This window comes from Pongo abelii, chromosome 4 (assembly GCF_028885655.2).
Source record: "Pongo abelii isolate AG06213 chromosome 4, NHGRI_mPonAbe1-v2.0_pri, whole genome shotgun sequence".
Lineage (NCBI taxonomy): Eukaryota > Metazoa > Chordata > Mammalia > Primates > Hominidae > Pongo > Pongo abelii.
In genome coordinates, this window is record NC_071989.2 from 104,779,027 (window position 1) to 104,796,716 (window position 17,690).

At 33.1% G+C, this 17,690-nt stretch overlaps 1 protein-coding gene across 3 annotated transcripts in view; it reads left to right on the forward strand.

Moving 5' to 3' along the window:
* The window catches only part of LNPEP (leucyl and cystinyl aminopeptidase), a 109,375-nt gene that overhangs the window by 58,195 nt on the left and 33,490 nt on the right, over positions 1 to 17,690 (forward strand). For 2 of the 3 annotated variants that reach the window (XM_024246950.3, XM_054556478.2), the window contains exons 5-9: positions 6,905 to 7,025; positions 7,708 to 7,862; positions 10,280 to 10,393; positions 11,889 to 12,020; positions 17,281 to 17,412. In XM_024246950.3, coding sequence (XP_024102718.2) covers positions 6,905 to 7,025; positions 7,708 to 7,862; positions 10,280 to 10,393; positions 11,889 to 12,020; positions 17,281 to 17,412 — 654 coding nt within the window. The remainder of the gene's footprint in view (positions 1 to 6,904; positions 7,026 to 7,707; positions 7,863 to 10,279; positions 10,394 to 11,888; positions 12,021 to 17,280; positions 17,413 to 17,690) is intronic. The other variant, XM_063724469.1, reaches the window with a different exon arrangement.

Consider the following 17,690-nt stretch of genomic DNA (forward strand, 5'->3'; position numbering starts at 1 on the left):
TATTATATATTATATGATATATTATATGATATATTATATAATATATAATAATATATAATATTATATCATATAATATATCATATAATATATAAGATATAATAATATATCATATAATATATAAGATATAATAATATATTATATTATATATAAGATATAATAATATATTATATTATATATAAGATATAATAATATATTATATATATAAGATATAATAATATATTATATATATAAGATATAATAATATATTATATATATAAGATATAATAATATATTATATATATAAGATATAATAATATATTATATATATAAGATATAATAATATATTATATATATAAGATATAATAATATATTATATATATAAGATATAATAATATATTATATATATAAGATATAATAATATATTATATTATATATAAGATATAATAATATATTATATTATATATAAGATATAATAATATATTATATTATATTGTATATAAGATATAATATATAGTAATATAATATATTATATAATATATTATATTATATTATATTATATATTATATTATCTAATAAGAAAAGATTTGCTCTATTTCTTAATATATAATAATATATAATATATTATATATAAATTATATATTATATATAATATTAATTATATATACACATTATATATTATATATTATATTATAATATATTATATTATAATATAATATATTATATATTATATATAATATATTATATATTATATATTATAATATATTATATAATGTATAATATAATATATTATATTATATAATAATATCTTATATAATAATATATCATTATATAATATATTATATATCATAATATAATATATAATATATAATGTGTGTATATAATTAATATATATAATATATAATTTATATATATTATATATTATAGATTATTATATATTAAGAAATAGAGCAAATCTTAAATCTGTTATTGCTCAATGTTAACCTCCTTCTTTGAGAGCTGATCAGGGATCTTTCTAGTTGTGTTTTTAGAAATCTCCTATAAGATCTTCGAAAGAGATCTGGCAGGAAAAGTTTCAGGTTGTAAGTTTTAAGGCCTGAGTGCCGATTGACTTTTATTTAACAATGTTTAGAGTACTCTTACCTAGTCCAGAATGCTGTTCAAGACTTTCTTTGCTGAGCTAGATTGCTGTCTCTATTTCTTACTTAATATACAATAATATATCTTATATAGTATATATTATATAAGATATATTATATATAATATATAATATATAATTTATTATATAATATATAATATATAATTTATTATATAATATATAATATATAATTTATTATATAATGTATAATATATAATTTATTATATAATGTATAATATATAATTTATATATTATAATATATAAATTTTATATTATATATCATATAATTTATATATATATTATATATTATATATTATATAATTTATATATTATATATTATATTATATATTATATAATTTATATATTATATATTAATTATATATTATATAATTTATATATTATATATTATATTATATATTATATAATTTATATATTATATTATATATTATATAATTTATATATTATATAATATATTATATATTATATAATTTATATATTATATATTATATTTATATAATGTATATTATATAAATATTATATGTAATATATAATATATAATGTAATATATAATATATAATATAATATAGTATATAATATATAATATATAATACATGTGTATATATGTATATATAATTATATATAATATGTGTATATATTACATATTATATGTTATATATTATATAATTTATATATAATATATTATATGTATATATTATATATTATATATTATATATGCATATATTATATATTATATATGTATATATTATATAATATATAATATATATACACACATACTATATATATACACACACATACACAAACATATATACACACATACACATATGCACATACACATGGATAAAGTGCACACTTCCTTTTTACCATATGTAAATATATTATAAAATCCTTGCATGTGAGTGAATATAATCTACATTATTTTTAATACCCAGAAGTAAATGTTTTGAAAATATTAACATTATACAAATAACAGTTTTATTAATTTCTTTCCTTTTTATCAGGAGATGGGGAGGAATGTGACATGCATGGAGTTATACTCTGTGCTGGCAGCTGTTCTAGGCACTCATTTATAAACATTTTTTCATTTTATAAGCCAAATAAAGGGAAGATACACATTAGACCCACATTGCTGATGAGGAAACAGTGTCTCAAAGGATTTAAGTAATTGACCTAAGATTACATAATCAGTAAGTGATAGTCAAGATTGTTTTGCCCACCACAATATGCTGCTGCCTACACCAAATGACCTAAGTAACTTCTGTTGTTTATGTTAGGTATGGTGACCAGAAATTTAAAACTTGAAGTCTAACAAAGGATTAGACTTTTTGATATGTTGATAGATTTTGTTATGCTAAAATCTCTAGGATGGCTTCTATTTTGTAATATTTGACGGGTCGGTTCAGAAATAAGGCTATATTCAGAAATAAGGCAATAGAGCTTTACTTACTAAAGTCAATATTACTCACCAACTAAAAATTTCAAAGTTGACTATAGATTATTACATGTGTCCTGTTCAGTGTTAAATACTGCATTGTTGTCAAAGAACTAAAAAAGAGGAACATGTATTTCATCATTTCTGTTCATTCTTCATTCCATAAACTTCCCCCTGCCTTCAGAAATACCAGAATTACCTAGACAATTCTAGGCCAGTTGTGAAATACACTGCCTGCTTTTGTTTGCCACTGCCTGCTTTTGTTTTTACTGTACACAGCCATAACATGTAGAATCAGAATCTAGCCATGGTTAGTCGGGTGTGGACACCACATCTGACATTGAGCATTCAAATAGAAATATAACTTCACCAGTATCATCCATGTGAAGTTGTAATTTTAATTTATTCATGTTTAGTCAGAAACATGACTACATGACTTTGTTCCAAATTTCCGTTAAAAACATTTCTACCTCAACTATCTTCCACCAGCCCGGAACATTGTACACAATTTATATCATTCTCCTAAAGCCATCTAATCAGTTATTCTGGATAGACTTAACTGTTTTTGCGGGGGAGAGGGGTGAAATTTCTGCTTTTATGTGTGTCCAGTTATCTGTTGAGGAAGACTGGTGTTTCTCAGAAAATTTAGTATTGAAGCTTCTAATATTTTCTGCCTTTATAAATTTTGCAGACCATATTATACTCCTTTTTGAGGGTATGAGGTTTTGTTCTATTTTTGCTTTTGTTAATTAGTTTTTGTTTTTATTAAATTAAGAAACAAATAAGTTAAATCTGTTATTGCTCAATGTTAACCTTCTTCTTTGAGAGCTGATCAGGGATCTTTCTAGTTGTGTTTTTAGAAATCACCTATAAGATCTTTCAAAGAGATCTGGCAAGAAAAGTTTCAGGTTGTAAGTTTTAAGGCCTGAGTGCCAATTGACTTTTATTTAACAATGTTTAGAGTACTCTTACCAAGTCCAGAATGCTGTTCAAGACTTTCTTTGCTGAGCTAGATTGCTGTCTCTATTTCTTACTGCATCTGTTGCTCTTAGAAAAGCTTGATAATAATTATAATGATCAGATTATTTATCTCTCGTAAGAACTCATTACAGATGTTCTTTTAAGGAAAAGAAAAAGAAGTAGAAAGGAAGAGAAAGTATTAAACTACATTTTTTCCTAATCATTGTATTCCAGAGATGGGAATAAGTGGACCCTTTGGTCAAAGTTCAGTTTCATGTGAACTTTTTCTCCTGACTTGTCCTCTAAGGAAAGGTGCTCAGTGATGGGAGTTTCCAAATGGTGTGTGTGGCAGAAGAATGTTTTAGGAGTAATCTGGAGGTATGGGTGATGTTTCTATTGGGATACCATCTTCTAGATGATTGAGGCAACTGTAACACAAGATATGTTTGTATGGAAAGAATAGGTACAGCTAATAAAGACTTGTCTTAAATTCTGTTGATCTTGATACAATTATTTATAATGATAGCTGAAGATTTAAAAATTGTATTTCAGGTGTGCATGCGTGTGTGTGTGTATATTAAAACTGACTTCTGTAGGGGAAAGATGCAGGAAATGCAGTAAGTAGGATCAGCTTGTAGGCGGTGACTGAATTCAGTAAGTTGTGGTCACAGTCCTGTATCAAGGGCTTCAGTTGTTAGAAGGCTGGGCTAATGAAGTACGGTTGGCTACATAATATGGGAGAATAAATTTCTTCCCTTGTTTCTTTAGAAAGTAACATATTTTTAATTGGTTAACTCCAGTTCTATACATATAATTCTTCCAGTGACAGTAACCACAAATATTCTGTTCACACATATTTTGCCTCAATTCCAATGGGAATCTACTTGTAATAACAATAATAACTACCATTTATTGAACACTTAGACATTGTGTCATGCACTAATCTAAGTTCTATACATGTATTAGCTTAGTTAATCCTCACAGCAACTCTGTGAGGGTAGGAGCCACTTTTATCCCCATTTTGTGGATAAGGAAAGTAAGGTTAACTAGCCTGCTCAAGGTCATACAGATAGCAGAGATTTGAACCCCAGCACTGTAAATACAGAGCCTATATATTTCATTTTTTGTTCATTTACTTAAACATTCTATATTGCTTAATTTTTATGCCACCTCCATATTTCTATGATTAATGCATATGTTCTATAGACTAAAGCCTCACATAAAGACAATATGGTTGAAACCTATTTGACCTCTTAGAAATTGTTGACAGTTTTTTGCTTTATTTTAATAGGTTTTTGGGGAACAGGTGGTGTTTGGTTACATGGATAAGTTCTTTAGTGGTGATTTCTGAGATTTTGGTGCACCCATCACCCAAGCAGTGTACACGGCACCCAATGTGTAATCTTTTATCCCTCACTCCCCTCCTACCCTTTCCTCCATGTTCCCAAAGTCCATTGTATCATTCTTATGCCTTTGCATCCTCATAGCTTAGCTCCCACTTATGAGTGAGAACATACATACAATGTCTGGTTTTCCATTCCTGAGTTACTTTACTTAGAATAATGGTCCCCAATTCTATCCAGGTTGCTGCGATTGCCATTATTTCATTCCTTTCTATGGCTGAGTAGTATTCCATGGTATGTATATATATCACAATTTATTTATCCATTCATTGATCAATCCCAGTAGTGGGATTGACAAATCAAATGATTCCTCTACTTTTAGTTCTTGAAGGAATCTCCACACTGTTTTCTATAGTGGTTGTACTAGTTTACATTCCCACCAGCAGTGTAAAGGTGTTCCTTTTTCACCACATCTATGCTAACATCTATTATTTTCTAATTTTTTTTATTATGGCCATTCTTGCCAGGAGTAAGGTGGTATCGCTTTGTGGTTTTGATTTGCATTTCCCTGATCATTAGTGATGTTGAGCATTTTTCCAAATGTTTCTTGTCTATTTATATCTCTTCTTTGGAGAATTGTCTTTTCATGTCCTTAGCCTACTTTTTGATGGGATTGTTTTATTTTCTTGCTGATTTGTTTGAGTTCCTTTTAGATTCTAGATATTAGCCTTTGTCAGATGTATAGATTGTGAAGATTTTCTCCCACTTTGTGGGTTGTCTGTTCACTCTGCTGATTGTTGAATAAGGTGTCCTTTCCCCACTTTATGTTTTTGTTTGCTTTGAGAAATTGTTGACAGTTTTTAAATCATTTAATGAGAAACTAAAATTGGAGTTAGAGTTCACCAATGTGCTTTTTCCAAATTATGAATTGTTCAAAAAGTTTACATTTTCCACCTGTTGAGATCTTCATTTTGAGGTTTTTATTTTCTGCTGTGTCTAATCTACATCCCACTTTTCCAGGTGAGTATAGAGGGCTTTTTAAAATCAATTTGAAAAGAATAAATATTGTTTTGTAAAACCCATTGCTTTGAACAAGGCTGTTTAGCACTTGCCTTTTGATACTTACTGAATAAGGTGTTTATAGTTTGTCACATCATATATGTTTAATTTATTCATTTAGCCAAAAAAAGAGAGAGGGAGCAAGAATTGCAATTTAATAATAAGGATGATTCCATCTGCTTTGTCTCTTAGTATGTACCCGGGAGTGAATAGGCAGTGGGAGACATGAACCTGTTGTTCCCTTAGTTGGTTTTATTTCTGTGTACAACTCATAAAACAAGTGTTTCTCTCTATATTTATTTTTACAACATGATCCTTAAAAACAAGCCAACAACTGAAAAAAAAGTTAGCTGTCCGCAGCATTGGAAGAAAAACTGGCTGTGCCATACTTACTGGAAGAGAATATGTTGGTCTATAATTGGTTTTTCTAGGATAATTTCAACAAATATGCAATTTATGCCTTACATGTTAACTTTAGAACTAACTCCATCATAAGATGTGACTCCTCAGTGTTGAGTGCCTGCTAGATGCCAGGCATGGTGAGGTCCTGAAAGGATGAAAATTTAGTTTTGTCTTTCAAATAACTCTCAATCTTTTTACCTCATAACTAAGGAAGGGCAGCTACAGGTAATGGGAGACGAAGAGAAGAGTATCGTAAAATTAAATAGGCAAATACTTATAAGTTGCTATAAGATGACCTAAAGTAGTTATTTTGGATGTTGCTAGCTTAAAAAAAAAAGCGGGGCAGGGGGGTGGGGCGGGGTTGGAATCAGTAAGTCTTTCAACAATGTTGTATGTGTGGAAGGGACTTGCTAAACTCTGTTGGGGCTAAAGTAACCATAAGCAAGTGTTTCTATCCAGAAGGATCTCATACAATTCTGTAGAATTTTCAGATATGCTGGTCTTGACAGTGCTAGTTGAGTATCATGCCATTTTAATCGTACCTGTCCTTACATCATACATAATGTTTTCCTTTAGGTTTCTATATATGCTGTACCAGAAAAGATTGGTCAAGTTCGCTATGCCTTGGAGACAACTGTGAAGCTTCTTGAGTTTTATCAAAACTACTTCGAAATTCAGTACCCACTTAAGAAATTGGGTAAGAATCAAATAGTGTCTCTGATTTTTGTTATAATTAGAACCTAGATTTATTTTGTGAATGTTTTTTAGAAAGAGGTTCTGCCCAAGTTGTTTGCAGAGAAAACCAAAAACCATTATTAGTGCTTTAAAAATGGTTTGTATTTGTTAAGATTATTTAGATTTCATGAATATATCTGAAGTTGGAGCTTAAAACACTTAAGTTTATAGGGCTGCTAAAAAAGTGCTGTATAAGTGGGAATTTGTTTATGGCTTAGTCTGCAATTTGACTAATTCTAACTTCCAAGAAATACCCGATTTAAATAATAAAAACTGAGTAATGGGAGCTCAGGAAAGCAAGAACATTTCAGTACTGTTCAACATGGAGCTAGTCCTAGAGAGTAGAGTATTGGCCGTGAACTTTGTCCTTCTTGCTCTGGGAAGCTGATTGATTGTAAAGGAATTAGGCATCTCTTTCTTCACTAAGGGACAGTGGAACAGTGACTCTAAAAGAGTTTGAACAGGTCTTCCTCAGCTGACATGTGGGTAGAGAGCATACAGAGCTAGAATAAGGAAGATTCCATTTATTGGAAGTATAAAAAGAATTCATTACTTTCACAGTGATAAACCATTGAATAAAATACTTTGAGTAGAAAATGCCTAAGATGAGGGAAAGTTGATCACTTATTTCCTGTTATGTCCAGATTTGGTGGCTATTCCTGACTTTGAAGCAGGAGCAATGGAAAATTGGGGTTTGCTCACCTTCCGAGAGGAGACGCTTCTGTATGACAATAACACTTCTTCAGTGGCGGATAGAAAACTGGTGACTAAAATCATTGCTCATGAGCTGGCCCACCAGGTATTAGCAACCAAGGCTGTTATATGTCACACCTGTGGTCTACTTCATGTCCTGGAGTTATATTAGCATTTAGATGCTAATAATTCTTTTTTTTTTTTAAGTATTGCCTTCTTTTATAATAGAAAGATGCTTTTTAAACACAAACTTCATTTTCAAATGAAAATGCTATCAGATGTTTGACTTTACAGGTTAAAGCATTTTCACATCTGTCTTACTTCACAACTTCTCTAAGGTGGGTATTAATCACATTTTACAGATGTGAAAACTGAGACTCAGTTTAAATAAATGGCTTGCCGTAAGTCATACAGCTAATAAGTGGCAGCACTGGGCCGCGAAGAGCCACTATCTCTTCAAGATCTCTTTTTCCCCCTCAGTAATACACAGCTGCATCCCCTATGACAAATGCCCATTGCCCGGTATAACTTTGTGGGGAAGAATCTCTTTCCCTAAGTTGCACCCTTCGACAACTCGAACTGTAGCTGTCAGGGCTGGATTTTTTTTTTTTTTTTTTTTGTCTCCTGCCGGAATGGGGTTCTCTGTTAATTTTGGAGAGGGGGTTTCTGAGGAAATGGCAAAGGCACTGTTTGTATGACATGGAGAGAAAGAAAGAAAATTATATGGGTACATAACACCCCCATTCTTCCCTAACACCTTGTCTGTATTTTGCCCTGGATGAGGTGCTTAACTAGCATTGGGTATGGTTTGGGTGATGTCATGACAGTGGCAGGATAGGAATAGGATGTATTCTGGTCAGCTTATTTTCTACATCAAACACCTTATATGAATCTAGCCTTTGTGAAGACTTCATGGCAAGCTGGCATATGAGCACATTCTCATTTGCTTTAAAAATAGGTCATGGGCCAGATGCAGTGGCTCACGCCTGTAATCCCAGCACTTTGGGAGGTGGAGGCAGGTGTATCACAAGGTCAGGAGATCAAGACCATCCTGGCCAACATGGTGAAACCCCGTCTCTATTAAAAATACAAAAATGTGGTGGTGCATGCCTGTAATCCTAGTTACTTGGGAGGCTGAGGCAAAAGAATCACTTGAACCCAGGAGGTTGATGTTGCAGTGAGCTGAGGTTGCACCAGTGCACTCCCGCCTGACGACAGAGTGAAACTCCATCTCAAAAAAAAATAGGTCATATAGATAAGATGTCTTTTGGGGGATCTCCTCTAGGTCTGTTATTTCTGAAGCCACCCATCACCATTTGGGAGTATTTCTCTGTTATTTCCTCTTTAGGACTTAGAAATCATCTTCCTCTGAAACAGGTTTTAAAATAATATCTTAGAAAAATGTTATTGTAATTCTCAAAGGTTTTGTTTTATGCAGTAACCTCGTCCTTTCGCTGCTGATTTGAGATAAGCCCAAGACCACACTGACCAAATTACATATCTTACAACTACTTTTCATTTCAAGGATTTTTTTAGATACATTTTTTAAGGAGAATCTCCTATTATTTTTTTCCTTCTTCTTTTCTTCTTATTACCTCATAGAAGAAAATATTTAAAGATTTTTCTGACTTCATTTGTTTATATATGCCATCTTTTTTTTTTTTTTTTTTAAAAGAAACAAGATCTCACTCTGTCACCCAGGCTGGAATGCAGTGGCATGATCATAGCTCACTGCAATTTTGAACTCTTAGGCTCAACTGATCCTCCTGCCTCATCCTCCCAAGTAGCTAGGACCACAGGCATGCATCACCATGCCTGGCTTAATTTTTTTGTAGAGACAGAGTCTCGCTATGTTGCCCATGCTGGCTTGAACTCCTGGCCTTAAGCAATCCTCCTGCCTTGCCCTCCCGAAGCACTGGGATTACAGGTGTAAGCCACGATGCCCAGCCTGTATATGTCAACTTAAGTCTTAAGGAATGTTGTTTGAATTCTGTTTTGAATCATGCAAATACTGTCTTCAATTTGGGCAACTGAGGAGAAACAAAGTATAGGCTTTCTGATTACAGGAAAATCTCTCACATAGAGACTTTTTAGTTGTCATGGGTGGTTGTAGATACAATGGAAAATAATCTTACCAACTTGATATTAGAAGGTAGAAAAAATGTCATTATCTTGGAAATCTCACTTTATGAGGTGGCCAGAAAAAGTTTTTATTTCCCTATATTCATGCTATATTGCATGTTTGTTACATTGACAAATATGCTAATAAGCTTTCTTGCTTGTTTCCCATTCCCATTCAGTTAAGGTAAAAGATTAAAATTTTTATTTTATTTTAAAGTAAATTTATACAACTTTTGTAAGTTCTAAATTAATTTGAATATAGTTTGTTTTAACTATAATATCAGTATATCTTTAAGATATTGTAATCAGGTTATAGATAATTAATATGACACTTCAGCCAATTATTTAAAAAATTCCTGAGGCTGTAAATATCCTGTGGGTTAATTGTTTTCTCTCCCCCAGTGGTTTGGCAATCTGGTAACAATGAAGTGGTGGAATGATCTATGGCTAAATGAAGGTTTTGCCACTTTCATGGAGTATTTCTCTTTGGAAAAAATATTCAAAGAGCTTTCTAGTGTAAGTACAGGGTTTCTTTGGCCTGCTGTGAATGCTAGGAGGGAAAATAGTCAAATCACATTTTCATGTATTTTCTATGCATCTGGAGTAATGAAAATGTTTCTAGGAAGGTATGCCAAACTTGACTTTGGTTATTGATATCTATACCTTTTGAGATTTGACAATGAAAGTGATGCTATTATTTATTGATGTTTCATTGAAAACTGAAATTATATAAGATTATTTTATATTTTTGTCATTAAGATGAACATTTTAAATTGTTTTGCAACATTTTCTTTTAAACAGCTATAGTTCTTCTGCTTGCAGGAATTTAAAGTTGCAAAGTCTAATTTAAATTTTTTTATCCTGTGTAAAATTTAAACTTTTTTATCCTGTGTAAAAATTAGATAAAAAATTAAAACATTTTATAGCAATACTGTTTCTCTATTATCACTGTGTACATTCTTGTAATAGTGATATATAGCTTGGTACAAATAAATAATTTGCCCTTTTTAAGGTACAAACCACATTTTATGCCTTTTTCCAAAGACAAGGAATACCGTTTCAGTACAGAGAAGTATAATAGTGGTGTCACTATGGTATTAGACTCTTGGGAAATATTTTCAGTACTTAGGGATATTCAAACACAGTAGGCCATGATATGACAGATATTGTCAAGATAATTCAAACAATAGGTGGGAAAGTGTAAAGATACCTTCCAACCCCCAAATTTTTTGACTTTCTATTAAACTTCCTGATGTTATAATCCAAGAGGGCTTTTAAAACAGAAGTACTCTTAAGAGCTTTTGATTTGAAATTTTAGACAGGGCTTGTTGAAAAATTTCAAGTGGTAGGGGAAATTAATTGATATTAATTAATATCAAGTGGTAGCTAGAATACTAAGAAAGATATTCTAAATCCATGTATACTACTTAAGTAATGAGATACACAGTTTGACCACTTGGTGGTGCCCAGAATGTGTAAAAAGGTCTAATACATGTTCTAGGGGAGCTCATCTGCTGAGCTCTTAAAGAATTATTTAAGAGTTACATTTTATTTGAAACCGACCTCAGGTAAGGGAAATGTATATTTTCTTAGTAGAAATTCTAGACTATATATAAGAAATCAGCATAAGGACCAGTTTTTGTTCTTTCTTTTTTTAAATTTCAGGTTTCATTTAAAAAATATATGCTAACCTTTTTAGAATATTCATCTTGGATACCCAGAGTTGGCATTTGTTTACTTTGGTAATAGATTCTTAATTTTTCCATATGCTGTTGTTTAGGAAATGCTAATTTTAATGTGGCCAGGTTATAATTGTATCTTTAAATTTAAGGAATATTCATGAAGTTTACAATCTTCCTACATTTTTGAAAGCTTATATATCCTGAAGTTTAGTGATGCTGGTCATTTTTTCCTAATAATCTTGCACACTAGTCTAATTCATATAAATAATTTACTATACTTTTGCATTTGATACTACTTGTGATATTCTAATCTTTTCATTTTTTAACAGTATGAAGATTTCTTAGATGCTCGATTTAAAACCATGAAGAAAGATTCCTTAAATTCATCTCATCCAATATCATCATCTGTTCAGTCTTCAGTACAAATTGAAGAAATGTTTGATTCTCTTTCCTATTTTAAGGTATTGCTGTGAACAAAAAGGTAGCTGGAGTGGGTTTGAAATTTCGTATGTGAGCAAGCTGTGTGATTTAGATTATTTTAAAGATTAAATTTTTTTCAGGTATTAATGGTAAACTATAAAATGTTTGCTTCTGCATAAATCTTGGTCATAACTTTTTTGTGGGTTTTTTTCTTTCTCTGACTCTCATTTAAGTTGTATGACTAGTATTCCAGACAATTAACCAGATCTTATAGCAATGCATCTTTTAAAGTCAGTTTACTCTCCAGATCTACAGGTAGAATATGTTCAGGGAAGGTCCTAAACAAGCTCTTGGCTGTGTTACTCAGAATTGAGGTATGCTGTCAAGTCAGGATTGCCAAAACAAGTAAGCAAAAAGAGATTTTAAGAACTGAAGATTAGATTTTAGAATCTGAAACACACGCCCTGCGTTTCAAGGTAAAGAAAAGGCAGAATGTTAAACCCCATTCGGATCACCATAGGTCAGAGAATGGAAGAATAGCAATAACAGTGTCATTCACATTTATGTTGTGAGGAGGGATGAATGTTATGGCTGTCAGACAAGATAGAGAAGAAAATACACAAAATGTGTGAGATACAGTCTATGTCATCAAGTAGCTGAAAGTTCAGGTGGTTGGTACTTGTGGAGCAATAAGAGAGGTAGTATGTGCTGAGTGGGACAGAATTTTTGCCTAGGATAATGAAGAGAAACTTTTGGGAGGTAAATGGGAATTGAGTTGGCTTAAATAATTAAAATATAGGTAAAGAGGAATGTGAAGTATAGGGTAGGGCAGGAATGGAACAATGAAGTCTGCAAAGAAAATGAAGTACTAATGGGCAAGTGATGTTTTTTCAGAGAGTCAGTGTTTGACCGCAGTGGAAGCCACACGTGAAGAGGGAAAAGAAGAGAAAGTTGAGTGGGGTCCAGTTGTAGAAGGCTCTGGATACCATAAGGAATTATTTTTTCCTATCCAATAGGAAGCTTGAAAAGACTTTTGAACAGAGGAATGACTTGATTAAAGTTACTATTTAGGAAAAGTAAATTGGTTTCAGTTTACAAAGTAGATTTAAGTGGGGAGAAACGTAAAGTCAGGAAATTGCTGCTGAAGTCCAGGCATGAAATGGTAAAAGTTTGAAATAAGGAGTGCTGGTAAGGGTGGAAAGAAAACAATGGGTATAAAAAATACTGGGCAGGGAAAGTACTTAAAGTATTAGTGACAGGGTAAGCCCAGTAAAGAAAGAGGCAGAAATGTTTTTCAGGTTCAAACCTGACTGACAAGAAGAATTATTGTACAGGTACTATTAACAAACAAGAAAATCAGAAGTTCAGTTAGGTATATTAAATCCATTCCAATTAGAGCTACTGGTGTGATTTTTGAAGACCGTAGTGGACCTGTCAATAAAGAAAATTTAAAACTTGAGGTTCTGTTATTATACCAAACTTAGAGCAGTTATTTCAGGATTTGAAAACCTGCTTAAAATGCTCTAAGTTCAGTATATAATAACAGAACAGAGTCATAACAGAGCTCTGTCTGCCACTGACCCAAACCCTCTAAACCCAGAATTCAGTGTCTTCTTAACATGTAATTTCCATATCATAGTCAACCCCTGTCAACATGGCAACTACTTGTTTCAGAATTGGGAATTTGGCAAAAATATTCTGTGTAATTAAGAGAAGTGGGATACTGGATAACTTATCAGTATTGTGTGCAAGAAGGTAAGCACCAGCAGGGAAATATGTTTAGCAGACATATTCTGTTTGGTCTTTATAATCATCAAGCCTAATTCTGATGCAGGCTGCCTTGCAAAAATTCATTCATTTAGCAAATCTTACAAGTACTAACCATATACTAGCCATTGTTCTAGGTGCTGGGGTTATATCAGGGGAGAAGGTGGACTTTGTCTCTTTTGTGAAGTTTCCATTTCAGGGGTCAAAGGTAGAGACTGACTGTATACAAATGAATGAATAAGTAGGTATTGTGTTAAGTAATAAGTGCTAATATGAAAATAAAGCATGATAAGGGAAATGAGAATGACAAAGGAAATGGCGTTTATAATATAATGTGGTTGAGAAGCCCTCCTGTATGGTGACATTTGAACACCACCTAAGGCATGAAGAATGTGGTTTTCTTGGGGAAGAATATTCCAGGCAGAGGAAATAACCAATGTATAGTGCTTGTGTGCAGAAAAGAAGATTAATGTAGGAGGCCTGAGACTGCTATTCTTTGAAAGACCTGCTTGCAAGGTTGGCCCTTGGGTGGCATGTGGGAACTTGGGTTTTGGGAAAGTTCCCACTATTGCATGATAAGAGTGGCTCACTGTGCCTGAACAATGTAGTTTATGCTGAAAATGTGATTTCCTTCTGGGTGTCTGGAGTTTTGGTACGTGCTAGGCAGAAGGTACCTTCGTGACTAGCCCACAGTAAACAGCCTGGGTGCTGAATCTCTAATGATCATCCCTGGTAGATGGTATTTCACACATGCTGTCACAACTTTCTGGAGGAATTAAGTGCATCCTGCATGACTTCATTGGGAGAGGACTTGGAAGTTTGTGCCTGGTTTCCTCTGGACTTTGCCCCATGCATCTTTTTTCTTAGCTGATTTTACTTCATATCTTTTCACCGTAATAAATCATAGCAGTGAGTATGACTATATGCTGAGTTCTGTGAATCCTTCTAGTGCATCATCAAACCTGGAACTGGTCTTGGGGACCCCCACATGAGATATGAGATTGAGAGAGATACGAGATTGAGATAAAAGGTTGCTTTGCATGTTCAAGCACCAGCAAGGATCCAGTGTTATCTGAAGTAGAGTAAGCAGAGGAGAAAGTAGTAGATGAAGTTAGAGGGACTGTAAGAGACCAGATTATTATAGGGTCTGCTAAGCCATAGTAAGGACCTTAATTTTATTCTCAGTGAAATGAAAAGCAATTTGATCAGGGAAGTAACATGATATGGCTTATTTTGTAAAAGATCACTCTAGTCTTCAACAGTACATGGAGTAAAGAGGACTAGTTAGGAAGTTATTGTAATAGATGGGTGGCGAGATAATGGTAGCCTGGACAAGGGTGGAAGTTGTGAAGGTGATGGAGATACAACTGGACTTGGAGTGTATTTTAAAGATTGATCCAGTAGAATTTGTTCATGGATTAGATATGAAATACAAGAGAGGGGTCAGGGCAACTTTAAGATTTTTACCTGAACAACTGGAAAAATGGAGTTGCCATTTGCTGAAATGGAGAAGACTGCTTTAGAAGTAGGTTTAGGGAAAGAAGGGGGAAGAAACTTCCATTTCTGAGTGAGTATGAGATATTGATTAGATATCCAAATGGAGATACCACACAGGCAGTTGGATATGGGTCTGAAATTCAAGGGGGAAGAAGTCTGATTAGATATATAAATCAGGGGATCATTTGGAAACCTTGGAGTTGGGAGATCAACTAGGAAGGAAATTTAGACAGAGAAAAGGGGTCCAAAGATCAGATGCGAGGACACACTTTCCTCATTGGAAGATGAGGAGGATTCAGTAGAAGAGACTGAGAAGGATGGCCAGTGAATAGGGAGAGAATCAAGAGTAGTGTACTGCAGCTCTCAAGGAGGAGCAGGTGATCATTTATATCAAATGCTATCAATAGGTTGATAAGATGAGCCTGAGAATTCACATTTGTATGGCACCAGGAAGTTTACCGGTGACCTTGATAAAAATACTTCCGGCCGGGCATGGTAGCTCATGCCTGTAATCCCAGCACTTTGGGAGGCCGAGGTGGGTGGATCACCTGAGGTCAGGAGTTCAAGAACAGTCTGTCCAACATGGTGAAACCCCGTCTCTACTAAAAATACAAAAATTAGCTGGGCGTGGTGGTGGTGCCTGTAATCCCAGCTACTCAGGAGGCTGAAGCAGAAGAATCGCTTGAACCCAGGAGGTGGAGGTTGTAGTGAGTGGAGGTCGCACCATTGCACTCCAGCGTGGGTGACAAGAGTGAGACTTCGTCTCAAAATAAATAAATAAATAAATACAGTAGAGTGATGATTAGAAGATGGCTCAGGAGAAAATGGAAAGAGAGCAAATGGAGATGGCAAATTGAGGACAACTCTTTTGAGGAGTTTTACTACAATGGGGGAACAAAAAAACAGCATGGTAACGAGGAGGGTGAAGTTAGGGAAAGGTAGAGAGTCTTTTATTTGTTTAAAATTAGGAATGTTACATCGTTTTTGTTTTGTTAATGGGCGTGTTACAGTATGAAGGGAAAAGTTGGTGATGCAGAAGAGAAAGGACTGTTGGGGACAACAGTGAGTACTTAAATTTATTGAACAAGTAATAGCTATGAAGTGTGATATAGAAATGAGAGTAATAGGTAATAATTTAGTTATGTGTACAATAATCTTGACATTACTCCATTTTTATCAAAAGTGAAATTCATTCAAAAACTACTAGAGTGCCTACTATGTAGTGGGCATTGTTTTTGTCATTGGAGTTGAGTTTTCACTTTTTCCTCTCAGTTAGCTTATAGCATAGATGAGGAAATAAGTGTGTAACAGATACAGGATGCCATATAAATTGTATTGAAGATGGAGAAATGTGATTTCTATTTCAAACCGGGAAGGGCTTCACAGAAGAGGTGGTGCTTATTTCAGGATTGGGAATGATGACATGTACATCAATAGATATAGCGTGGCCTTAATATTATGCTCACTGCCCTATACATTTGTTAGTTCCAAGCATTTGAAGTGACTCTGCAGGAAGAAGAGAGATTCTGGTTACTTCACAACACAATATACTAAAATAAGAAATTAATGACCTTCCTAGCAGGGAGACTTTTGAGAGCCTTGTCAATTTATTGTGTCTCCAGCAGTGTGTGCTCATGAATTCAATGGGTGATTTAAGCACTGGGGATGGAGGTGTGGGTGCCACAGAAAATTTGGCATGTTTTTCTATTAAAATGTTTTTATAAATACTTAGCTTTTCAACACTAACACTGAAACAGTGAGTATACCAATAGACCACACAGAATGACTCATGGTTAGAATAGTGCACATGGGAATCTACTCATTAATTCTTTTTCAAATCCTTTAAAATAATTTTAAGACAGTTGAACACTGTCCACATCTAGTTATATGAGACTAAGTAGCAGTATATTATAACTAAGTTCTACATATGAAAGTAAATTTTTAGAATGACTATAGTTCGAATTTTAGATTCCCAATTTGATAATCTGTAGTATTCTATTATTTTCTTTCTTTTTCCTCACTTTTTTTTTTCAATAGGGAGCTTCTCTCCTGTTGATGCTGAAAACTTACCTTAGTGAAGACGTGTTTCAACATGCTGTTATCCTTTACCTGCATAATCACAGCTATGCATCAATTCAAAGTGATGATCTGTGGGATAGTTTTAATGAGGTAAGTGACCTGGGTAATTTATTTAGCTCTTACTGTAAAAAGAGAGGAGTTCGTCTATTTATACTTTTTAGCATGTGTGTAAGTTAATCTGTGGTACAAAGCATAGTTATTTAAGAAAGGGGGGATGGAGCTTGCTATATAAATATTTATGAATGGAGCACTAAATTTTATGTCAAGAAGTGGGAGTGCTGTTCTTAGTTGTTGGAAAAGACGTGTGTGGGCTTGGGTAGCCAGTTTTTTGGGGGTTTTTTTCCTGTACCTTAACTTCTATTCCTATT